Raw genomic sequence first — 26,292 nt, 5'->3', positions numbered from 1 at the left:
TACTGAAATATTACATAGGAAAAAAAGTTAGGTGACTAAAACAAAACAAAAGGACATTTATGACGCTATGTGGCAACTACATATTTCCTATATACACCTCTCTATATATATACATGCATGGCAGAGGGATGAAAACAAGCCACTCCAAGGAGATGGCAGAGGCTGTCTGGGTAGCTGAGGCTAGGAGTGTTTTTAAAATCTTTTCCCTTTTATTTTTTTTTTCTGAGGTTGCTGCAATGAAATACATTGCTTAGGTAATAAGTAAAAACAATTAAGAGTATTTCTTAGATGGAAGAGGAAAAAAAAAAATTCCAAAATAAACTTGAGAGAGCCAAGGCAGGAAGAGCAGGCACCTTAGCTGACACCAGGTAGCACAGCTCTAACTTTCCCCAGCCTGGTCAGAAGACACACTCAGAGGGAAAGCAGAAAAAGCGGCATTTCAAGAATACTTCCCATGTTACTTACTTGAAGAATATAAAAGGCAAAGATATTTAAATAGGACTTAATTATATAGCAATGTACCTGAAGTGAAAAACAAGTTCTAGATAGTTCCTAGTGGGGAGAGGGGACACCAAACCACTGAACTGAGACAAGAACCACATTTGGACATTGGAATGGCCACCAGAGAGATTCAGGAATTTTTTATTGAATTCACCTCATCCCAGGGTCTATTTTCAGGATTCTATTGCAATACTTACTGTATAAAAAGATGTTTAAAAACACTGTGTGAAACATAGGACTGTAAAATATAATTATATATATATATATAAACCAAAAGGATTTCCCACACATCTCGACACTGCACATGAGCACATGTGAAGTCCTTCATTCTCCACTCCCCGGTCTCTCAGACCGGGGGCCAAAGCCGCTCTACAACACTGCAGGTAGTGCCTCCACAACGCGGCAGCCTCAGACGGTGTATCTCTTCTCTCCTTCGTGTTTCGCCTTGTGGTACTTCTCATAGTCACTGTACAGCTCCTTAAAGACGTCTCTCACGCCTGGCTGCAGTGAAACCCGTAGAAATTGGACGTCTGGCTCAATGCAGAGGTCCAGGATGAGGTAAATGCCCTCCTGCAGAAGGCTTTTCACTGCCGGATACAGGGTGACCTGGGAAAGGAGGACAAACCTCTGTAAGAGCAAACAGGCAGGGACCGAGCCCTGGGAAAACCTGACAAGGAATTCTAGCTTTGGCCTCCAACTTGAGAGAAGACATTCCTTTTAAAATACCGCTTTGCACATAACTTAAATAATTGAATATTCATATCTTAAAAGTTTATATTCTGGGGAAACAGAAGCCAACTTAAGTGAACAAAAACCTCAATAAAATATCACAAAATCACAGAAGTAGCTTTGCTATTCGGTAAATGATGCCTACATGTTTACCAGGGGCATTTAAAAACTGGAATCTTCAAATTTAAAAATCTTATAAAAGCCACCTGCACATTATGTCAAATTCTTCCACACAGTCAATCACACTGGAAGCTATAGTAACCATGGGATAACGGCAGCAGTGTTTACTACACGACTGACCCCACTTCCTGCTAGAGCAGGGCAGGCGGGCAGGCAGGTTCTGACGCCCTCCAAACAGATTGCTGATAGGCCTATACTAGTAATCAGATCACATCAAATCACCCAGCATCAGATGTGATTTATGATTACACTTAATAGGTCTTTTCATTTCTGTCAAAAACAGCACAATGGGCCCTCAATTTCTAACTGCCCCCTGATGGCTGAATTGGTTCCTGTGCCTAAAGATGCATTTCTTCCCTGAAATTCTAGGTTAACTAAAATCTGGGGCACAGCAGGAAGAGTGGGCAGTCCAGCTCTGACTTGGCTATATCGGATACTGCACACGAACTTTCAGATCAGAGACTTAGACTAAAATCTAGACAAAAAGGCCAAGAGAGCAGGCTCCACTCCATGTGCCACAGCCACTCAGGTTTCAGCTGAACCTGGTGCTGAGCAGAGTCTGAACACCCTGGTAGCTGAAACCAAAAGGCAGCAGGAAGGTTCCAGGTGACAGGTCTGGGATTGGCTGATTCTTTGTTAATATCCTGATGACCTAGAAGAGTTAGAGCCTCCCTGCAAACACACAGCTTTTGGGGAGGATATAGTTTATCAACCAGAAGTCTGATTCACCAAGGCAACCACTGGGAGGTACATTCCTGAAGAGGCAATTTGTTTCTGTCACTGAGATGACGCTGTTCTTCAAAGTCATGGCCACCTTCACATGATAGTTCAAAAAATTTCTGACAGATGATCGTCTTAAATTTTACTGTTTTATAGATGATAAGAACTCAAGGACTGAAGGTGGAATGTTGTCTTGATTTCATAGTAAGGTATTAGGCAGGGAAAGAAAAAATAAAACAAAACAGACAAACAAAACACAAAAGTCCTGAATCTTCCTAGTGGGGTAAGGACTTTTGAAGTTGCTGCTCATTCATTCATTTAATCATCACTCACTAAACAAATAATTCCCCTTCCAAAGGCAAACAGAGCAGAAGTCACTTTCCCAGTGGCAGACTGAGATCTGAGTCTAGTCTGAGTTCAGGACCCACGCTCTTCACAGTTCCTTTACATGCTATCTCGTTAGTGGAACAGAGTACAGAGTCTGGTGGGAAACACGAAAGCCAGAAGCATGAGTCTACACAACCACTTCACATCTTTACGTTTCAGACAACTTACTTATAAAACAAGGAAAAAAGTCAATTTCTACAACAAAGACCACCAGCCAATGAAGGAAAACCTCTCGAAGTAGCTTACAAGGACCTTAGGCAGGATGAGCAGTGCAAACTATTTATGCTAAGCCATCCACATGGAGGGACAGTTGTCAACTTGATCTACAGGTAAAAGCCAAGAGAAAAGTGACCATAATTTCCCTGATATGTCTCCACTGTGACACAGTCCTGCGTGGAGGGAACAGAGTTGTGAGAGTCGCTGCTCCTCCTCACTGACACAGTCTCACCAGGTCATCTGCCCCAACTTCCCACAGACCTTCACATACCCATCCACAGACATACGAGGGGAAGGCAAAGAGATTCACTTAGCTATACTCACTATCTAGCATTTAATTAAACTTAAAAATGTCTTTATGGTCTAGAAAGATTTATGGCTCTCTCAGGAGATGTCTCTAATGCACATGGAATATTTTCTTCATTACTGAATTAAAAGCAAATGAAAGATAAAACACGGACTGTCCTGTCAATGGATTCTGGGATGCTGCAGCCTTAGATAATTCTCAAGGCCTTTTGCTTTCAAGATTAAAATTTAAAAATAACTGATAAGCATAAATTAGACATGATAATGGGGCCAAGAAACCAGAGAATTTTTATAAAGTAAATCTCAGAATAATTAGCGACTTAAGGGTTCAAATTACTGCCTCCCTTCTCGGCCCTCAGTTAAATGATATTACTATGTTTTCTTTTATTCTTCAGTGAAACAGAAAACATGCCAGCATTTTCTTCCAGCAAAAGCTTACATATTAATGATTTGAGTGCTTAGGAAATATCAAGATTCTATTAAAATGCTAAACAATTCCAAGGAAACCAAACTCCAAGCCCACACCTCATTCAAAAGATGATTTGAGGAGGTCTCCGCGAGCTGCGGCAGCCCTTACAGAGAGCCTGGTAAGGACCCAGCACACGGCATGGGGCCAGGCTGCCCCCTACAGCGTTTCCCCCAGACCCCTACTAGACCAGCTGTCTGCCCACATGACCGGCATCTGGCTGACGTGAGCAGTGCCGTGGGTCCGAAAATTATTTAGTTACAGATTCATCCTGAAACAGGGTCAGGAAGAAAGCCGGTGCACACCAGGTTTTCTGAGGAAGCCCACGCAGCCTAATCTCCCTTGAGAAATGCTGACATCTCTAACGTAACATGTTTACCAGTGGTTTTAACGTTATTCTTACAAGATTTACAAAGGGGGGTATTCTATGGAGACCAATATAAACAACATAAATTGTATCTATCCATGCGCAAGTAGACAGATATACACATGAACACACTGTGCTTGAAGCTTCTGACATTTAATTTAAACAAAGTAAGGTATGAAGTCCTGTAGTGAACTCACAACACAAGTCACACAGGGTCCTATGGAATTTTGAAAACAGCACAGTGACATTCCGAAGTGAGATCACTGTTGAACAATGAATCAATTATCCAGAATACCGAGTCAAAAGTCAGATTAAATAGGACAAAAGCATTTCTGTTTAACCTAGCTGAACGAGCCTGCCAGTATCTCCACCATGTCATCTACTTTTAGTGTCTGAGAACAGCTGAGTCACATGCACGACGGATCCCAAGAGTACAGATTAGTGAACTCCTGCTGCTGAGGGGCCCCAGGACCCCTCTTTCTGGCTGCCATTAGGCCCAGTCCTATGAGAGCTCCTGTTCTTGGACCTGGGTAACATTTCCTCTCCCTTATTACTCAGGAGACTGAGGTTTGGGCTGGAGCAAGACGAGAGATCTAACGGTGACTTAGCACCTTCTATGTACCAGGCACCGCCAGCCCCTCGAACGTCACTTCGTTCAGTCCCTGCAATAACCCTGCAGGGTGCTGCTAAACACTGGAAGATGCACAAGACAGCCCACAAGAGAGGATGACCAGGCCCAAAACGTTGCTTGCCCCTTTGGTTGAGAAGCCCTGCTACAAAGGGCTGTAAATGAAAGCACTTGGGGAGAGACAGTCAGCTCGGTTTACCTTCTGCACCTCCGTCACGTACTGGGCCACCATAAAGGGGGAAAACACCGTGAACTCTTCAGCCCGGGCTGCGATGTGGCTGTACATCCTTTCCACCAGGCGGGCACAGTCTAGGACCACCAGCAGGTCATCTGTGCTTCCTACAGAAGCAAAGTGTTTCCACACCGATTAGTTCAAAAACCGTGCATTTTAACTCCTCTAATTTTATACTTTTAATAGAGTCTAAAGACTTTAGTCTAAACCTTCCATCTTTCCAGACTCTTTAATTGGCTTATTTGCAGACAGAATGAGGGAGAGACAACATATCCAAATATTTATCTATATTACAAAAAGAACACTTAAAATACTCAAGAGTACATGGGTTTTTTTTAAGAGTCTAACTAGAGTAACCAAGACTTTTAGGCTAAAATCTAGGATTGCCATTGTATTTAAAAAGGAGATAGATCTCTACAAGGAAGGCTTAAAATGGAGAAAATATTATCTTAAAAAATGGTTTTTGACATCACATGATTTTAAAATCATCAAATGATTTTATCCTAATTATGTCTCTGCCTCAAGTTTCAGAAATTGTGTAGGATTTTTCTTTTATAGGCAGATAGATATAAGACTCAATTATCATTACTAGATATCCTCCTGTCTTCCCAGATTTATTTCTGATCCCTAGTTCTTTCTACCTTAAGGTGCCAGGACCATCCAGGCCCTTCTTAACAAACTCCTCTCAAGAATTCTAACGGCCTCAAATGTCCCCGCAGCCCAGGTTATACCCGCTTCCGAGGCCTTCACAACAGAGGCCAGGTGGGGACCCCAGCACATGCCAGAGCACCTCCCCAGCTTTCACTCAGCATAATGATATAGCCATTTTCATAAAATTCTAGAAAATGCAAACACATCTACAGTGACAAAAAGCAGATCAGTGGTTGCCTGGGGCTGGGGCCAAAGGGAGAAATGGACTGCAAGAGGACTCTTTTGGAGACGATGCAAATGCTCTGTATTTTGACTGTGGTAGTGGTTTCCTGCATGTATTCACCTATCAAAACTCATTAAATTGTGTACTTTAAACAGACACAGTTTGTTACAAATAGATTATATATAAAAACTTGATTTTTAGAATGCACAATGTCTTTTTTTTTTTACCTTGAATATACATACAAACATCCTACATATATGCAATTTTTCTAGATCAATGTAATTTTATGAAATGATGTGAACTGCTAACATTCATTGGACGTCTCAACAGGCAATATACTTCAGAGAGGCACTTTATATATACCATTTCTTCTCTCTTTTCAGGCTGCTCAACATATACATGCAGTTCACAACATGCATACCTGGCTTTGTTATTTCAGCCACAGATTTCATGTGTGGTCATTAAAGAGTGCATTAGATACCAACAAAAGGAGAGTAAATAGTTAAAACTCTACTCAGTTAAGCCATGAATACATCACAGAACCAAATCTTGGCAGACTGGTGGTGACCGAGCTATGCCAACATGGACGCAGCAAAGCCACGCAGCACAGAACCACTCGTGTGGAACGTGCCCCCACACTCCCTCAGAACACACGACAAAGGACACGTTTACATCTACATGTAGGACACACCTGTGGCAGCGTGTGACCACGCCTCTGCTCCACCACTGCTCAGCAAGCTCTGAGCTGGGGCATTTCCCACCTCCTGTCTAGGCAGACATCACCAGCCGGAACAGGGATTCTTTCTTGCTGAGCTCAGACATGATCTTAGAGGCCTCAACACAGAACCATAGGTAATCACTACCAACTGACCAAGGCTAGCTTGGGAGAGGGAACCTGTTTCCCAATCCTGCTCCTAAATATACTCACAACATTACATTGAGACATGCTCTGCACTAGACATGGGAGAAGGTGAAATACCTAACTGTGCCACTGACTGACCCCAAAACCAAGCAGAGTAATTGGGGAATTATAGTCCAGCGTTAACTATACCTTTTCCCTTTTCTCAAAAGTTAACTGTTTTAAGTAGCTATTGCTTAAATCTACAAGTCTCAATCTATTAAACTGCTTCACACTGGCAGAGAAGTTGAGTACCACTCATGAATTTCTAGTGTGTCCAGAACTACTGCGACCGGGTCTCCCTGACACCCTCCAAGTTGAGTTATAAACCCCTCCTTTGTGGTCCCAGAGCATCCTATCAGATACCCTATCTTCGTGCTGAGCATATCACATGGTATGAGGCTGTTCCATGCTATGCAAATTTGAAATAGTGCAATACAGACAGTCTCACTGTATATGCAAATTTTTAAATAATGAGAATCTCCCCCAAATTAGAAATTTAGCAACAATCAACAAACTTCAAGGCTGAAAAATAAGCTGTACACATAATTTATGTTACTGCCATATGGCAGTTTGCTTCATTGGTAAACAAACACGACCTTGCCAAGATGAGGCTGGAATGGTGAGTCCAGGAACTCTTTTTTTTAATAAAATGAGATGGCTCTGTAACTGCCCATTCCTTTGTAATCTCTCCATTAAATTATGAACTCCTTAAGGTCAAGAATGGGATTGTAGTCACTTTTAGATCCTCTTTGTATGAGAGTAAATATTTCCTGAATCTAGACACTTTTTTTTTTTCCCCAGAAAAAGAACTATTTCAATTAGGAGATGGCAAATGCATTCACTGTTTTGGATATAGTAAAAAAAAATGTGACAGTTTGAAACTGTTTTAAAAAATTGTTTTGAGTATTCATTTGATGATCTGAATATTTCTCTTATTTAAACTCAACTGGGTGGTTTTATTTTCAGTAACATATGTGGTGAGAGACACCACAAGATGAACACATTTGAAATCGTGTATCTGATACTGTTACTCTGAATTACCTTTGTCCTTCTGCCGCCCTTCATGTATAACTGAAAACAGCAACCTATTGAAACAGTTCAAGAAAGAAGGGATGGCTTTCAGCATAACCTGTAATAATAGGCAAAAGAATATAAAAATATGTAAGTAATTGTTTATTTCAAATTCTTCTACTTTAAAGGAGTTCATACTTATCCTTCTTAACCTTATCTATCAGGACACTCAAAACAGTTGTGGCAACTTCTTCTTGCCTGGACTTCCTGGGGAAATTGCTTATCCACCTTATTTGACTCCTTAGCATCTGTTTTAACGGCTTGGGGTAGGGCTTCCATGTTACATAACTTTAGGAATCTAATGGGGCAATCTAGTTTAGAATTTGCTGAATTTGTGTCTTTCACTTTAAGCTGTTACTAGCACATTCTGGACATGAGTAGAAAAAAATAATACAAGGAACAGTAGCCAACACATTCAAGTATAATTGGCACTAGAAAAAAGATTACATAAAGCAAATCCATTTAAAATGAGGATCAAAACTTCTCATTTTTTAGTGATGAAAATGTCCAACTGAGACTTTATCTTAAAAAATGATATTAAAATTATAAAACATGCTTCTTGTATACTCAACCATCCTTAGACTGTGATCAAAACAACACACTGTCCAATAAGGCAGCCACGACCCACACGTAGCTATATAAGTAAAATGAAAACTCAGTTCCTAGAACTATAGCTCCTAGACCACATTTCAAGTGGTCAAGACACGTGTGGCCAGTGGTTACCGTGCTGGACAATGAGATACAGAACACGTCCATCACCACGGAAATTTCTACTAGACAGCACTGTCCTAATTCTTAGCATGAACAGAGTAAATCAAGAGGTGGGATTCTTTTCTTTGGTATAATTTATCCAACCAAATTCTTGATAGCATAACATCGCAATCTTTATGTCAAATTATCAACTTTTGCAATGTGTTCAGAAAGAGATCATATTTGCAAAAGTTTTTCAGAGCTTCATCAAATTTCCCAAGGACCTCTCTCTCTCTTTTTTTTTTTTTTTTTTTGCGAGGAGATCAGCCCTGTACTAACATCTGCCAATCCTCCTCTTTTTTTTGCTGAGGAAGACTGGCCCTGGGCTAACATCCATGCCCATCTTCCTCCACTTTATATGGGACACCGCCACAGCATGGCTTGCCAAGCAGTGCGTTGGTACGCGTCCGGGATCCGAACGGGCAAACCCCAGGCTGCCGCAGCGGAGCGAGCACACTTAACCGCTAAGCCAGGGGGCCGGCCCCACTTTATATCATTCTTGACTGCAATACCATGTCATTATCCTTGTCAACTTTCTCCTTTCACTCAACGGTCTAATTCTGATAAATGGTCATGTGCTATTCGTTTTACAGGAGAGTCACATAGCTTTCTAACATTACTTTCATCAACTGCATGAAATCCTGCATCTTTTGCAAGATTTGCAATTTCACTTTGTATCTGATTTGTGTTGCATTTATACTCTTTGATCACATAAAAATGTAACAATCAGCCGAGAGATTTAATAACAAAGATGCTGACAAGATAGGCAGGGCCAAAGGCAACTGTTAAGTGGGGAAGGTGTTGGAGTGAGGCCCAAATTCACGAGTGCTTAGTTTGCCAGACAATAAATTTTTTAAAAACTGCATTGCTGGCAGGTTTCTAACTTTAGAACATTAAAAATATGTGTGCCTGCGTATATGTTTATCTATCTTATTTATCAGCTCCCATGCATCACCCATACAAAGGTGGCATAGTGAAAAGAACACTGGCCAAAGAAATCAGCAGTCTTGAAGCTAAGATTTAGACTCAGCTGGGTGACATTGGTCAAATCACTTAGTGTCTAAGCCTCAGTTTCTTTATCAAAAAATGGGATAACCACCTACCTCACAGACTTGCTGTAGGGGTGAAATGAGACATGGCAAATACTCAATAAATGTGGGCTGAACTGGAATCTTTTCTATGGGACATTTATTCCTAGTCTCAGTTTAATTTAAAAGGCAGCATACTTCAATTAAAAAAAGTGATCTACTAATGACCAAGTAATATTGAAAAATGCATGTAAAACATCTGAATAAAATTGTTTTATGAAACAAAGGAGTGTGGGAAAAGGCAAAAAAAGGCAGTATACTTGTCAAATGAGAACTCAGAATGCCTCACTCCCTATACCGATTTGAAGTGGAAACCCAAGAAGAGATCTAAGCAAGTAAGTGACATTTAAATATGTGGTCTGCAAAAACAGAATAATTTCTAAAGAGCTTTCTTAAAAGCTAGTACACAAACATTGTTCAAAGTGTCACATCCAACAAAGATGAACTCAAACAGCCCAAAGCGAAAGTCAAGAATTTCTGTGCTTCGGGGCCAGCCCGGTGGCACAAGCGGTTAAGGGTGCGTGCTCCACTGCAGCGGCCCGGGGTCTGCACTGCTTGGCAAGCCATGCTGTGGCGGCGTCCCATATAGTGGAGGAAGATGGGCACGGATGTTAGCCCAGGGCCAGTCTTCCTCGGCAAAAAAAAAAAAAAAAAAAAACAAAAAAACGAGGAGGATTGGCAGGTGCTAGCATAGGGCTGATCTCCTCACAAAACAAACAAACAAACAAACAAACAAACAATTTCTGTGCTTGAGAAACCACTCTGGCCCTGGAAATTACTGGAACCAAAAAGTTCGCTTAGCAAATCATTATTTTTATTATCCTGCAATAGTAAAGTTCTACTGCTGCTTCTCTGAAGGCTGAAATTACCCTGCTAACAAAGAAAAGGCTGCCAGGTGCCCTGTTTCTCCTCCTCACCTTCGGGTGACACTGCAGGATTGAGAAGAGCACGTTGTGCACCCTCGGGAAGATGCTCCCATACTCAAGGGGCTTCAGGTGGTCCAAAGGGACTGTGAGCAGGACGCTGAAGGCCAGGCTGACGTGGTGTGGGTTGCTGATGGTCTCCTCCCCCTGCCGCAGCAGTGCGGCCAGCACATCCAAAATGGGCCCCACCACCGCCAGCGGCACAGGCTGCTCCTGACAAGCCTCTCGGTTTTGTAGCTATAGGACAAGAAGGAATACAAGAAAGAAAATGAAGGTGACTCCCCAAAGAAATAACACAAAAACTGAAGCAGACACGCAAAAACTGAAGTGACAGAGGTAAGAATGTCCAGACTCCAAAATGAACTGATGTGGTCAGTGGGCATTTTGAAGAGACAAGGATGCCAGCTTCCAATCTCCAAGGGCGACCTACTATGGACTTGGCCGTTTCAGACCACATTTTTTGTTGGATTCATCTACCATGAAGAGAAGTAACTTCTTCATCCAACTTCTCAAAACAAGAAAACTTCACAACAGACATACATTTTTCTAACAAGATGATTTGCTCTACACATCTATAATTAAACTTCATTTGTTATAGTTCTTAAAATTCAACTCTAGTTAAAGATGCTCAATTATCCTTCTAGAGAAGAGAGAGAACAGACCCCAGATAAGGGGAAGCTCAAAGTCCTCCGTACAGAACTGGGAGAGCTCACCAGCAACCTTCTTCTTCACATAGCCATTTGTAAAGAGCACCCCTGGCGAGGCCTTTGGGGGCCTGTCTCATAGAGCTCATCTTTTTTTGGGTACTCTGGCTGTGCTGACTTCATGCTATCCCCTTCAGATTGACCTAAGCAGTTCCTAGCCTGGAGTTTATATCAATTCGGACCACCAACACAGATCACACACCACACGGGCCCCTTCGCCCTCTCTCTACCCCACCATTCCTCCACCTAATGCCCACTACACATACTAGGTAGACGTGGGATTCGTCCACTAATGCAGATTCCCAGGAAAAAGATAACGCAACAAAATGGAAGAACAGCGAGAATGTAAGTCTATCCTTTAGACCCTCTGCCCTGAGAATACGCGAATCCAGGCCAATTCTCTCAGTAACACAAGCTAGAATGCGGGCTGATAACAATGGTCAAATAGATGTTGCTCTTTCAAACCCAGGTGTAAGAATGCTGATGCCCGACTCCTCAGAGGGCAGAATCACAGAGACAGTCCCAAGCTGAACTAAGTTTTTGTTCTAGTGAAGCAAAAAGTCACGTGTCTACTGTGTATATTCACCAGGTGCCAAAATTTAACATTTGGGTGAGATTATAATAATAACCTACCTGCAACATTACTACCCCATTCTATAAAGCCATTTTTTCTCACTGTATCACAGACTTTAAACACACACACACACTTATAAGTGAATGAACATACTGAACGGATCACAAAATTTTGTGGGGACAAAGAAAGCCCCAGAATTCCTCCTCATCTAATTTAGACATGGCCCCACAGGAGCCTCATCGTGCCACCACATTCCTTCTATTACTGCCTGTCCAGTGCTTCCTAGTGCTCCTCGATGCCCCTTCACATCACCTCTACACCACAGCTTCTACTAAGGACACCCAGGTGTGCAGACAGATGAAAGCAGTGGCAGGACACACACTGACAAAAAAGCATTCTGCTCACAGCCACCTTCAGGATGCAGCCCCCAAAACACACTGCATAAACCCAGACAATAGCAGAAGCAAAACACTGCCTTCTGTCTGTATAGGAAGAGATGAGACGGAGGGCACAATCCAGAGGGTACTCACCGTCAGAGCCGTGACTATCTGGGGGCATGCACGCCAGAACAAACTTGCTTTCTCTCCACTGAAGGGGCAGCTCAGTAGCAACTTGATCAATGTAATAGCAGACAAAACAGCCTAGGATAAAAGGAAAAAAACTTAATAGCAGAAATAGCCAACTTTCTCTTAAGAAGTCCATGTTGGGAAGCAGCCCAGTCACTGGCACTGAAGTGACAAAGCAGAGCCCGTCAGAACCTTGGTGTCAGGGCAAAGACTAGACCAGGCTGGGGTTACGTGCTGAGGGTGATGTCCTTTATGTCACCACACAGTCAGGGAATCAACAAATAAGATGAGCAGAACTGGGGCAGAGTAAGGGCGCTTGTTTTCAGCAGCATCTCACTAAACCAAACATGTACATGTGCCAAAGAATGAAATAAAAGAAGGCCACAAACGGGAACCGTGGTCTAATTATAGACATCCCATCCTGTCAAGACAGCGTGGAAAGAGAAGGCCAGTTGTAACCTACCTGTGCAAGAACCTGTGCCAGAACTCACAGATGAAAGGAGGAAACACAAAGTAAAACAACGGGCTTAGGTGCTGGAGTACAGGGGATGGTTTAAACCATGAGAAGGGAACTATGTGGGAAGGAAACTAATTTCACTGAGTGCCCATGTCAATAAACATCTGACCCTGTGCCCGGCATTTGACACCATCAATTTCAACCTCATACCAGCCTCTTCTTCCTTCCCTAAGCCTGCAGACCCACAACCCACAAAATTCTGGCCTCTGCCCTTTGCTCTTCGCTTTCCTTCTCTCATTCCCTCTGACTAGACACACCCCTACACACACTCCCTAACCCCCATTCCTAACTCAGTCAGCAGTCCCACCCTCTCCCCTGAACTCAGGTCCCCCTCTCCCACCCACCTGCAGGGTGTGTCTACCCACCAAGGGCCTGCACGCTGGCGCCTCCCTTGCCTGTCCAACTTCTCACAGTCACACATCCTCTGCTCCTGGCAGAGTGACACACTCACTGTGCTATGCACACACCACTCTCCTCCTGGTCTCCATAGCAATGTCCCCCCACTCCGGGCCACCCCCCACAAATCCTCCAAACGCTTGGGTTGAGTATCACTTCTTCCATGAATCTTCTCTATCTGACTGGTTTAAATAGAAATTTATGGTTTGTTTTTCCTTGGTTGCTGAAGGGAAGCCCAGAGGCCTTCTCAAAGCTGTGGCCCAATGGTGCTGTAGACACGCACAATGAAAACTTCCAAAGAGAGATGGGCAAGCGCTGCTGGCGGCACAGAGCAGCTGGCCTGGTACAGCTCAGGCCTCATGCTCACATAAAGGAGACGTGAGTTCTCCCTGCTGCCCCACTCTGACTCAAATAACCCTCTCCAGCTCTCCTCCCCCCAATCAAAACTCAATCCTTGCGTACTGATTATAATCAGAAGTCAAGAAGCCACTCGTGATGCAGAGAAAGCTCAGAACTAGACGACTTGGGCCGTAATCCTGGCCCCGCGATAGTTAGCTCTGTGGCCTTCTTCCTCCTCTGTAAGCAGGGACAATAACCTGACCAGTCCAATGCATGGGCCGTTTAGAGGACCAAATCCAGCATGTGCGCTCCACGCAGAGGTTCTCTAAAACACGTAATGCCAAATGCAAATGCAAGGCTTTATCAGCAACTACCAAATAAACAAGGTGCAAGGGACTGAAGGGCAGCTTGCTACCCTAAGTGATTCTCAAATGGGATCTGGGCCGTGTGACCAAATCAAGTAAAATTTTTCAAAAAGTATGATGGGACAGATCTTAAACAATGGATGAACAGAATTTAACTTTTTTATGTGTTAATACTATGAGTACATCATCTTTAGTATTTCACATAATCAGAACACACAGATGCAATTTGAAAAAGTTTCCCTTTGAAAAATAAGACCTCCTTACATTGAGGCCCTGGGCCTCTCCAGAGGCCAGAGCTCCCTCCACAAACTCCCTCTTTGCCTATAGTCTCTATTGGTTTGTGTGTGTTTGACTAGTTTTAGGGGTGAAACTGTATCTCAAATAAGTTTCCCCATTTGAGCAAATACCATTTCTGCGCCTGCCACACGACGGGGAAAGGAGCTACGCACCTGCAGATCTGCTCTCCACATGTTACTGACGTCTAGTCCTTGGAGAATATACTGCATCACCATCCTAAAGTCCTCCGTCGTCCCAACCTCTAACATTTGGGTGAACAGGGTTCCCAAATAAGGCTCAATATCCTGAATTACCTGACCTGGAATTGCAGGATCTGTGTGGAAAAGAAACCAAAACTGTCAAGATGTGATAGACAAGAGGCAGGTGAAGTAAACCAGAGCAGCCATATGATGAAAGAGTGTGTAGCCATTAAACTCAGTCACCATTTCAGGGGAATGGAAATACTCACATGCAGGTGAAAAAAGCAGGGCACACAACTTTACAGCATGACACCCCCGTCTCACACACAGCACAGAGAAGAGCCTGAGAGAATGACAACATCTAGCAGGGCCTCACTCAGGGCCACGGGAGACAGGTCACTGTTACTCTGTTTATACTTTTTTTCTACTTTCCCTTTATTCTTTTATATAATCAGTAGGGACACAGGGGTGGGTGGTGCTTTTAAACAGATGGGAATATTGTAGAGATTAAAAGAACCCCAAACCTTTGGTGAGCTGCCTGTTGCAGTCATCCAGCTGTTTCCCCTTTAATGCAGGCCTTCTATTGTCCCCAGGGTCCTGTGGCCCCCGGTTTCAGAACAGAGCTCGAGGTTAGGGTTTTCAAGACCCTTTATAATCTGACCCCAGCTTATCTTGCCAGCCATGTTTCAGCCCATCAGATTATTCCACGTTGCCAGAATGCCTTCCTACGTGCCAGGGCTTTGCTTACTACATACAGCATGGGGGCGAGGGAGGACCAAAGGCTTTGAGAGAAAGATCTAGTCTTTCTCTCCTACAAGTCTCCTACAAGTTGTAAGATCCTGGACTCATGACCTCTTGGAGCCTCAATTCTCTCATCAGTGAAATGGGCAGAACAGCACCAACTCCTGTGTTGGCAAACAAAAGAAAGGGCACTGCAGAGTGTCTGCCACATGGAAGGCTCAGCACTAGAGCCCCGCCCCCCACCCCATCTCCACCTGCCCCACCTATACCTCAGAGGCCACTGCTAACTAAATGCTTTGCCTGCACTCACCCTCTCAACCCACAGTCCCATAGTGCTGGGGCACTTTACAGCAATCATTCCATGATTTGTGTAATTTACGTGAATGTCTGTTTACTTAATTAGATAGGTCAAAATCAACACTTCAGTCATCTCCAGAGTAGGATATAGTTCCACACATATATGAAGCATTTTTAAAAGTGTTGGTTTTTATAATTGAATTGGGTAGTCTATTCTACTGTAAGAATGCATTCCTTACAAATGCTTATTTTTATGAGTTGAAACCTACGTGACTCACCCCTGAGGACAAAGGTGGCCACCTTTTGGTTATTCACAGCCACCTTAACACTCCCTCTCCCGCCCAAAGCCTTGGGCCACTCCTCATTTGGCATTTCTTCCAGACCTCTCACCGCTCTGGTCCCTTCCCTAGATACGGTCCAGCAGCTCAGGTATGATGCCTGGACCCAGCGGCAACACCTGGGCCTGTGGTCTGAGGGGTGAGTGAGGCACTTGGCCTCACCCCCCTGATTGATGACCATGACGGAGACTCTGTCCTTGGAGTCAGAGGTACCACAAGTCCAAGGACACACAGTTAGGACTTAGAGGCCACCTCAACTCACGAGTGTTGGAGGGAAAAAGGAGTACACAACATTCTATTTAACAAAGGGGCAGAGGGGCCAGAGGTTCAGACCACCAGCTGCCATTTCTTAAGACGTTCATTTAGAACCCTGTAACTAGTGTTAATAAAATACTAAATTTTAGTGCCCATTAAGAAGGTGAACACCATTCCTTAGAAGAGTCACTGAAAGAATAAGATAGAACATGTGACACCAAAGCCTTTCAGTCAATCCACAATCAAGGCAGAGATAGAAAGGCTATTGAAAGGGAGACAACAGCAGCGTTATTCAGGCCACAACACTTCAGTTCTGGCGCTGGCCCAGGCACACCAAGCGGCTTTATTTCCTACAAGGCCTCATTTAATGCTTTGTATCTGAGCACGCCTGTGGCCCCATCTCGCCCATCACAGCTGCTCCACTGGGAAACAGAGAAGTCGACATGGGTTCTGAGGGTTAGGCTTGGCTGACGGACCCCCCCCAACCTCACCTCAAAGGACTATCCTAACTAACGTCAACCCCTCAATAACAACCAACACAAAAAGGAAAGACAAACCCACGCCAACTTGAAAGTTAGAGATGAAATCTGGCCCATTAACCTTTGACCTAGCGGACAGCAGATATTGAATCCTCCTGCATGAAAACACTAGCTGGGTTTGCGGTCCTGATTAGCTGGCCTGGAAGGTCGATACCCAACTGAAACACCAAGATGACATCATGGGCTGAGCCTCTGCCCAGTCAGCACCTACAACCCAACAATAACTGGACACCAAACTGAGACCTAAGGGTTGAAGTTCAGCCCTCAAGGGATTTTATGAAGTTCCCTATAAATTAGTCATTTGCATTTTTTAAAAGTTGGCAGATCTTGTATCTTTCTTAAGTCAATTTATGGCACTCAAGATCTGATACAGAAGAGCCTACTAATAAGGATGAAATTATCTATGTTGACCATCCAGGGCCAGGACAGATAAAGGTTAAAAAACAGAAGAGTAGTAGATCTCAAAACTATAAACTAGAGGGGCCGGCCCAGTGGCATAGTGGTTAAATTCATGCACTCTGATTCGGCAGCCCGGGCGCGGACCTATATATTACTCGTCAAGCCATGCTGTGGCAGCCGTCCCGCATGAAATAGAGGAAGATGGGCACAGATGTTAGCTCAGGGCCAATCTTCCTCAGCAAAAAAAAAAGTTAAAAAAGAAACAAAAACAAAAAAAAACTGTAAACTAGAACCATCTCCAAAATAAGTGAAAAACAACATATCCTGAACAACATATCTAGAAGACTACTGTTTGTGTAAAAGCAGAGAGACAATTGTGAGGATGATACCTCTATGCGCAGAGAAGGCAGATACTGGAAATGCATTCCTGGGAGTCGACAGGAGGGAGATTTTCTCACCGCTCACCATGTCATGTCGTTCCTTCTGAAATAAACACCTGTTCCAAAGGGGGCACGGGGTACTTCACCTTGCCAGCCACTTAGCTAGCTTTCACCAAAAACTCTGCAGTGCAGAATCAGCTCAAGAGAAAAGATCTTACCTGCAAGAACTTTTCTCACAGAATGAAATACGGAGATAAAAACAGAATCCTTCTTGGGATGTAGTTCTGGAGCCAAAAAGAACAGAGTTAAAAACTGCACAGCTGCCTGGAAAGATTGAGTGTCTCCTGCAAGAGCTGGCAACTCTGCCAGTATTTGAGAGTAAACACTCTGGTAGAGGGCAGGATGGGAGAGCTGCATTTTGTCTGTCAGTGGCGAAATCTCTGTCCCTCTGTGCCTGGAGTGCTGGCCCACATCCGCCTCCATGAGTGTGCTGACCGATGAGATGAAGGCAGAGGGAAGGCGCCAGCCCTGGGCCCCATGCGCTGAGCAGAGCTGGAGCACGGCTCCTGTCTGGAGAATGGCCTGCTGCAACAACTCAGGCAGCGCTTCTGTGGCCTCGTGTTGCTGCTTCCGCTCTTTAACAAAAGGCCCCAGGACTTGGCACAACTTAGTTAAAGACACCAGAAGGAGCTGTCGGCCCAGACGATTCTGATTTTCCAACTGTTTGCCTGAAGCTGCTTCAGTGTACGGTTTGCACTTTGAGAGGAATGCGATGATTTTCCCAAAATTGAGCACCAAGCTCAGCTTTATCTGGATAAGCATCTGCATTAGCTGTTCTAAGAATGTCCCTATCACTTGGAGGAATTCCAACCAAGAGGGGTCATCCGTATCAATAAGAAATCTACTAGTAGCTTTGAACAACGAGGTCAGTACGATCTCAAAGATATCACTAACGTACATGATTCTGAGCACTGAGCGGGCACTTTTGCCCCTTTGCAGGTAACCAAGAAGCTGGTAGCAAGTCATCAAAAACTTGAGGATCAGTGAGGAGGAGCAAGAGCCCCCTAGCTTGCTGATGGCCATGGATAGTAACAGAAGAAAATAATACGCATGATGGGGAGTCAAGAGGTTGTCCAGTTGTAGAGTAGAAATAACTTCTAAAAGCCCCAGGATGCTCTCTAATTGTTCTCCCTCCAGCCGAATGGGGAAGTCACTCTTGACCAAGGATAGTAAGTTTTGGGCAATTTCTCCTCTTGGTTCTACACCTTCGGGTCCAACATTTGCAAATCTGTTTTCCCAGTGAGCCACAACCATGTGGTCCTTTACAAAAAGCCAGGGCAGCTGCTGACTGAGAAGACTCGAGTCACTCAAGACACCAGAACACAGAACGCTAGAACATCTTGCAGTTAGGCACATTAAGAAAGCAGAATGAAGGGACTGTATTTCTGGAAAGAGAGGGCTGTGCAGGATGGCCTTGGATACGTTTTCAAGCGTGATGTTTGGCCCTTCATCTGCTGAGCCTTCCTGAGCTCTACTCGTTGGTAAAGTTCTTAGCAGGACACTAGCGAGGTATCTCACATCATCTGGAGAGAGATAGGATATTAAAATGGAGAGATTTGACATAACCAAGTGCCAGTGTGCTACAGGGTATGTGAGTGCACTCACTGTCCCCACCTGGCCATCCCAGGAAGCTGCTGTCCTCTGAGTCAAGCTTTCTCTGCCAGAACCAAGAATGTAGGCAGCATCACACCTCAGAGTGTGGAGGGCTGCTTCAGATTGGAAACTAGTTTGCATTAAAGTCCTTTTCATTTTCTGCAGGTAGAGCTGTTCTAAGCAATATCTGCCGAGAGAGTTGAATTGAGCTGTAAGCTTTTCTATCTTTTTCCAATGGCGTGTTTCTACACCTGGCAGCAATGAGTGGAGGTTGGAGATCTCTGGAGCACCACCAGTAAGGGCCCCAGACACAGAGTGATACTGGCTACAGTTTAGACTGAGCATGGTGTCAACCTGGGCCCAGGTGTACGAGAGCAGGAGCACAGAGTCACTGACCTTCTGCAGCCATAGCTCACAGTCTGGGCCCTGAGGGTCCAGGAGAAGGTCCAGCAGGGGCTTCACGAGCTCTTGGAGCATCCTCTCCATCGTGCACTGCGTACGTCTGATGACGGGCAGAGGTGTGCTGTTGTCCAGGCTCCTCATATGGAACATGATGCAGTGCAGCAGTGAGCTCAGGGACAGGGACTTCAGGGCCATGTCGACATCAGCCCGCAAAGAAGGCAAGACCAAAGCCTGGAGCTTCTCCAGCACGAGGGACCACGCATCCAAGACCTGACTGGGGGGCAACTCCAGGAGGCACTCACAGAGCGCTGCGGAGGGGCCCGTGGCCAGCACTGGCTGCCTCAGTGCCTCGGCAGCCGGACGACAGATCACCTCCAAGATCTCCTCAAACAACCGTGGCACCTGCCGGAGTTTGACATACGTCTGGAAGAGAGTGTTAATAAGTGCCTCCTGGGCTTTTCGGGTTCGAAACTCTGTTACTTCTGCATCAATCCACGCTGAAGCCAACAGGTCATCCAGGTCTGGCTCCAGAATCAAATGGTTCAGAGACATCAGAACCTTGAGGCAGCGGAACCAGGCCGGCACAGGTGCTTGGGGATGGTTTATCAGCAGCTCAGCCAGACGGCGGTAAAAGTGGAACTGAGCCTCTCCGTGCCGGATCCTGTCAGCGGCAATGTTGTAGATGTTGTTGTTGGCCACTGAGTTCAACAGCTGTTCCACAACGAGGAGTTCAGTGGTCCAATCTGATGTGCACAGGGCTTTTATCTGCTCCTCCAGAAGGTGTGAAATCCTCAAGCAGCCAAACAGCTTGGGGAGCACCTGGAAGCAGAGAAGCTGGTTCCCCTCCTTGAAGTAAGAATCTAGAAAGAGCTTATATAGCAAGGCCACTGAGTTGGCAACAACAGCAGTGTGAAGGGATGGGTCACAGTAGCTAGTATCTACCAACCTAGCAATCACAGTGTCCATGGGAGCTAGAAGATTCTTCATGGCCCCCATCTTCGTGTCACCTTGCTGCTGCTCCAAGAGCTCCTCTTTGTAGGATGACAGCAGCTCAGGCTGAAAAGCTCCGCCTCGAAGCATGGCCTCAATCTGATTCCTAATGTCCCGGCTCAGCACCTGCCGCAGCTGGCCCTGGCCAGCCTGTGTCCACGTGCCCCCTGAAAGTAAGTGCCTCAGGACTAGGCAGGGCTGAAGCAGGTGCCCAGTTACCTCCCCAAAGGCACGTCTTGGGTTGACCTGCTGCTGCTGGATCAAGAGGTAATGGCCAAGAGCCAGATGTATGACCTCGAATAGCTGGGCTACCACGGCTCCTTCTGGCTGCCTACAGGCGGACCAGCACAGCTGGCTCAACAAGGCCACTATCAGCTCCTGTTTGGCCGTGTAGATGACAGCAAGGGCGGGTGTTGAGAGGATGCCCTGGCAGCAGCTCAGCACAGCACTGATGTTTCTTTGGGATCCCGAAAGAGAGAACTCGGCTATTCTCTCATTTATGATCTGAGCATTAAGAAAGAAAGACAACCATTACTGACCCTAAACTCACACATACACACAAAAAATACAACAGAATCAATAAACTCACTCCTTGCCCTCATCTCGATGAGAACGAAATGCCCAGATTATCATATCTAAATGAACTTAATATTTACTTAATGCACCAAAGGAGTGCAAAGTACCTGTTTTAATTCCTCCACACATTCATCTCCTATCAATATAAATTCGAGAAAGGGATTGGCGCCTTTGTATATCTGCTGTCTTTTTTTGAAGAGCTGGGTTTTGTAAAGCTTAAACTCTAAAGATCACTTTCTCTTGGATCCTAAACCTGCAATTCAGCTTAGATGCTGCAGGTGGATGGACAGTGGCCTTGGGTTATGAGCCTGGAATGCAAAATACATTTTTATAGTCAATTATACTGTTTCTATTTAAAAAGGCAAAGGAAAAGGCACTCTTAAAAAAGGAAAGCCAATGTTGCCAGTTACTACTTATTAAACAGCAAACGCAGTCTACTGCTTCCAAAATTCTGAAATTCATAAACACCAGAAATTATGAGGACTGGGCAGATTCATAAATTCACTCATAGGCTTTGTGACTTGCTCCCAGCCTTACAGCATCTGAGAATCAAATTTATCCTGGGTGCTATGTTATCAGCAGCCCAATGACACAGATGTAATGATATCCATTCAAGGAACTGCCTTCTCTGGAAAAGCTGAAATAAAAATGTCAAATACTTAAATGCCAATGCACTATCACAGTGATCTCCAAATTCTTCTGATTACACAACTCACCTATAAAAACTTTTTCCACACTTATACCTAATAAGGATAATTTATTTATAAATTATATGCATGTACTATAGTACTACTATTAATATAATTATAAAGCACACATAAAAATTAAAACACAATGTTTTTTTTTTAATATACAGAGATGCTGTAAGATCTTCTTCCCGCACTTCCAAAGAACCATTCAGAATAACCCACTTTGGTGATCACCGGTCCATTATTTTTAAAAGTGACACACAATTTAGAACATAATTTCAAGAACTACTAAAGCCTATGAAGCATCAGGCAGCTCGACTATTTAATTCTTCTGTTACTAGCCTCTACAGATTTTCTCTTTTGGCCGGCACACTCATATGGGTGAGATGGTGTGATGGTCAAGAAAACAGGCTTTGCAATGAAGCAGATCTAGATTCAAATCCTAGCTTGACCACTTACTAGCTGTGTGACTTTCAGCAACTTACTTAACCTCTCTGAGCCTGGCACACACTAAGTGCTCATTAGTAATGCTTTTTATTGTCACCAGCTACTCTCACAGTATTTCAAGATACTCAGTTTTGACAATGAGGTTCATAATTCTGATCTGAGACTTCAAAATCACTTTGAGGCAAAAACCTTCGAGGCAATTACTATCTAGATTTTGTCCTTTGATCTCCCTCTAAACCAACAAAAAGGTGGGGGGAAAAATCACAAAACACCACAATTTGCTGGCACCTTTTCCAATTAAAAAGGTAATCAACAACCAATTTATGAAATAGTTCTAAGCTTTTTTGAATATTAAATAACAAAGTGCTTAGCACAGTGTAGAGCATACAATATGCATTCAATAAATATCAGTTATTATTATAATTCTAATAATATTATTATTTCCTTCTCCTCCTCTACCTTGATATTTGCTGCATCTTCATATAATTAAACCTGAAACAAATAAGCCTCTAGCATTAACAGGAAATCAACAGAGACAAATGTAACACATACAGGACAACACAGGAAATGTTAATTACCTTGACTAGGGAAATCTGAAGGTTAATTGTCTTTCCATTCTTGAGGAGATTCTGCAATTTTCTGCTGTGCAGAATGTTATCTATATAGATCCAAAGCCTTTCAACAATGTCTTCCTTCAGCTCAAGTTTTTTCTTATAAAATGCAACCAATGACTGTCTTGCCCAATCAAGTAATACCTGAATTTGGAAGAAATATACTCTGAAAATAAATGAATTTCTTTACCAACAAAGAAAGACACTGGGCATTTATAGGGACATTCCATGCCTAAGCAAATCCAATTGCCAGGTGGAAAAACTATCCTTTAAAACTTATCCTTGCTAATATTATATTACATACATATTTTGGCATCTTAAATAGCTTATTATTAAAGAATCAATAAAAACAGAAAAACTTTGTCTTCATGGGGGCAAATAAAAAGCTTCAAGTGAAACTCTAACAGTTTCTTCTAACTTCTAACTTCTCTGAAGTTATACTAAATTTTAAAAGTCAGAAGCACAACAACAATTGCTCAGAACGGCCACAAAATGAATCACACACAAAAGCAAAAATGCAGAGTCAAAAGACAGGGGTTTGCGTCCAGGCTTCCCCTGTTACCCATGGCTTAACCTCCAAATCTATTTACCTCATCCAGAAGACAGAGTCTTCTGTGAAATAATGTACAAGTGCTTTATGAAAAGGAGGGCTGGGCATATACAGTTGCCATTATTGTGACATGTTTCCTTACTCATAAATATGAGGAAAGGAGGTGAAGCCTCAGCTCACGATACCAGAACTGTCACTAACAGAATGAACAGTAACACGCTAAAAGGAAAAAAACCTCTCAGGATAAGGATAGCAGAACCTTTGATCAAATTGCTTGCCTCAACTTCCCCTTTTGTCTTACCCTGTGCAGCACTTGCTAGGTGACTGTCAAGCTGCCAAAAGGATTCTCTGATGCAGCCAGGTTTAGAAACTACTAGTAAATATGACAGTGCTCTACACACTGTACCTCATCATCATTTTAAAAGATGTAATCCATCTTTGACACATTTTGTGCTGTCTCAATACCAGCATATGAGTGTATGTTAATCCAATTTCATGAGCTCATCATCCTGGTATCTCTATTGTATTCACAGTATTTTTTAGCCAAACAAGCTTGAGAAATGTTAAAAAGGAGCAATGTCTTTCTTAGTTCCTAACCTGTTTCTGAATGGCTTACTACAAATACTAAACCTTCTCTACTTCCCAACCTTCAATTCATCAAATTCCAAAGATGTTTAACAAAGCACCAACAAGCAATCGCTTATGGAGCATCACTCTGGATTTACAAACAAACGGAGCTACCCAAAGGCTTAGAATCTAACTTCTGTAACCTAATTCCCTATTTGTTCACTGATACATATGCTTAAATTCGGAATATTAGAGATGTTTCCAAACATAAAAGAAATGCTAACTGAAGTTTTGTAACAGAAAAACTTGCTAATGAAATTCCTGACAATACTTCTTTTCACTGACATTACTTTTAACTTTCAACCATGTGTCCTTCCCCAACCTTTTCTCTAATCTTTTTACATCTTAACTGTGTCAACATGCAATTTATGTAAGTGATAATTATTTTAAGTTGTAAAAATGTATATGTCACATTAAACTTACTTGTTCTTTATTTGGAAGAACGCATTGGTGGGAAATCCAAGCAAAGTGAGCTAGTTTTAGTTTATCTTCCCAGGAAGTTGCCTTGCTTTTAAGCTTAAGGGAAATGCCAGAATAAATAGCAGCCATTGCTACACTTTATCTACAATTGAAACAACAACAAAAAATAATCAGGTTAAGGTTAAACTCAATAGGTACCAGAAATAAACATTATGTATCTGATTGTCAAATAATATACATTCCTTAAAGAATTTTTTTTAATGAATTAAAACACATCAACAGAATTCTCAGGCATAAGTCTATACATAAGATGCTTGAGCCCATGAATTTTCCAGGGGAAATTCAGACAAAAGCAGGCAGAAGACACACACATATGTACAAGCATTCCTGTTGTGATCAAACACCACATCCCCAGAAGTGAGTGTGCAGGAACTCAAGTGGACAAGACCAAAAGTGTTCAAATTACTGTGAAAGCAGATTCGTTCACACATGGTTTTAGATGGAAAAAGCTAAGTTTCTGCACAAATCTTCTGAAATATACTATGTATTATGTATTAGGACCAGCTGCATTAAATAGTTCCAAGAAATAAATAAGCAATACATGGAGCAAGTAAATCTCTCCGACTAAAAAAGAAATATAGTATAAACCCAATCCTAATAGCAATACTGTTATTTCAGCTGCAACAGTAACTTCCCACTATAACTTTATGCAGTTGTGTATACATTTACAAATATACACTGCTTCCAAAGACTCTACAAAATATAGTTACACACTTAAGACTGTAAAAATAGAATACAATTAAATCATGAATAAAGAAGGAAAGCAAACATACCAACCACCTACAATTACTATAAAACTGAGGTAAAAGTAGCTTTGAGTTTCCTAAAAGTCACAGCAAAAAGGGGAAACATATCAGGTTAAGTCATTTTCATTATATAAAGGTAAACAATCCAGTTCCTCAAAAGAGAAAATTTTTCATGATACTTAATACTGAAATAAAATTATCGTAAATAAAAGCAAAACAGGACAATGGAAATACCAAAAAACGAGCGCAGTTCCATGATTCTAATATAAATACCGTCAAACCAAAAGAATTTGCTATACTGAGAGCTAGATCACTTGTATTTTTTAAATCTATGGGGCCTGAAATCCTACAGACCTACCTTCAGAACTTATTCGCATAGGTAATTGTATAAGGAATGAGCGAACACTGGGTGAAGGACACTTCCATTCAACACGGTATCCCTCACGCTATTACAGAGAACAAGAATAGTCAAGCGCTGTCAGTTTTCCTATTTTGTCAACACGTTCAATAACTACTTAACTTCTGAGTTTAATGTTAGACAGCTATCGCGACAGCTACAAAGTACTTAAAAAGTGTTTGAAGACTTGGATACAAAGACGCCCCAGCTACCCTCTCGGCTCTACCAACGTTCCACTCTCGGTGCCCTCCCGCGGTTTTTGCAAGGGGATGTGAAAACAAGTCCGATGCGGGCAGCAAAACGCTGTTAGCACGCACGCAAAATTACGCGCGGACACACTCTGAATCCTGCCGAGCAGAATGACACCAAGTAACGCGAGTCAGGAGAAGAGCAACAATGAGGGATGTGAGAGGTCGCCGAAGGCGCGAGCCCAGTAGGCTCTTGCCCAGCGCTTGCTAACTGCGGGAGGGGCCAGGCCCGCGGCGGAGGGTCGGCCCCAGGTAGGGGCCGCGGGCGGGGGCAGAGAGCCGTCCCCAGGTAAGGAGCTCACCTCAGACCCCGCCCCAGGTAGGGACTGCAGGCGTGGACGGAGGACCGGCCCTGGGGAGGGTGCTCACCTGGAGATCGGCCCCAGGTAGAGGCCGCGGGCGGGGGCAGAGAGCCGTCCCCAGGTAAAGCTCACCTCAGGCCCCGCCGCAGGTAGGGACTGTAGGCGTGGACGGAGGGCCGGCCTTGGGGAGGGTGCTCACCTGGAGATCGGCCCCAGGTAGGGGCCGCGGGCGGGGGCAGAGGGCCGTCTCCAGCTAAGGAGCTCCCTCGAGGTCAGTCCCGGATGCGGACCGCAGGCGGGGGCGAGGACAGCGGCGGCGGCTAGTCGGGGCTCCGCGCGGCCCACCACG

At 43.7% G+C, this 26,292-nt stretch overlaps 1 protein-coding gene across 4 annotated transcripts; it reads right to left on the bottom strand.

Annotated features, from left to right (window-relative positions):
- Window positions 1-614: 614 nt before the first annotated feature.
- Window positions 615-26,238, bottom strand: URB2 (URB2 ribosome biogenesis homolog). Of its 4 annotated transcripts, none has more exons than XM_058543068.1 (10): window positions 26,143-26,238; window positions 24,194-24,332; window positions 22,561-22,737; window positions 17,444-20,774; window positions 14,250-14,410; window positions 12,148-12,258; window positions 10,334-10,576; window positions 7,549-7,636; window positions 4,700-4,839; window positions 615-1,107 (listed from the first exon to the last, which is right to left on the bottom strand). In XM_058543068.1, exons 2-10 carry the CDS (start codon window positions 24,317-24,319, stop codon window positions 910-912), a joined length of 4,575 nt encoding a protein of 1,524 aa, XP_058399051.1. In that variant the 5' UTR covers window positions 24,320-24,332; window positions 26,143-26,238; the 3' UTR covers window positions 615-909. The 4 variants fall into 4 exon arrangements, with proteins under 4 accessions (XP_058399051.1, XP_058399050.1, XP_058399052.1 ...); XM_058543067.1 differs by lacking the exon at window positions 26,143-26,238 and adding an exon at window positions 26,011-26,132; XM_058543069.1 differs by lacking the exon at window positions 26,143-26,238 and adding an exon at window positions 26,076-26,098.
- Window positions 26,239-26,292: the final 54 nt, after the last annotated feature.

The sequence above is a fragment of the Diceros bicornis genome, chromosome 6, assembly GCF_020826845.1.
Source record: "Diceros bicornis minor isolate mBicDic1 chromosome 6, mDicBic1.mat.cur, whole genome shotgun sequence".
NCBI classification, from domain to species: domain Eukaryota; kingdom Metazoa; phylum Chordata; class Mammalia; order Perissodactyla; family Rhinocerotidae; genus Diceros; species Diceros bicornis.
The sequence above is the reverse complement of the archived record's forward strand: the minus strand, read 5'-3'. Positions and strand labels throughout refer to the sequence as shown.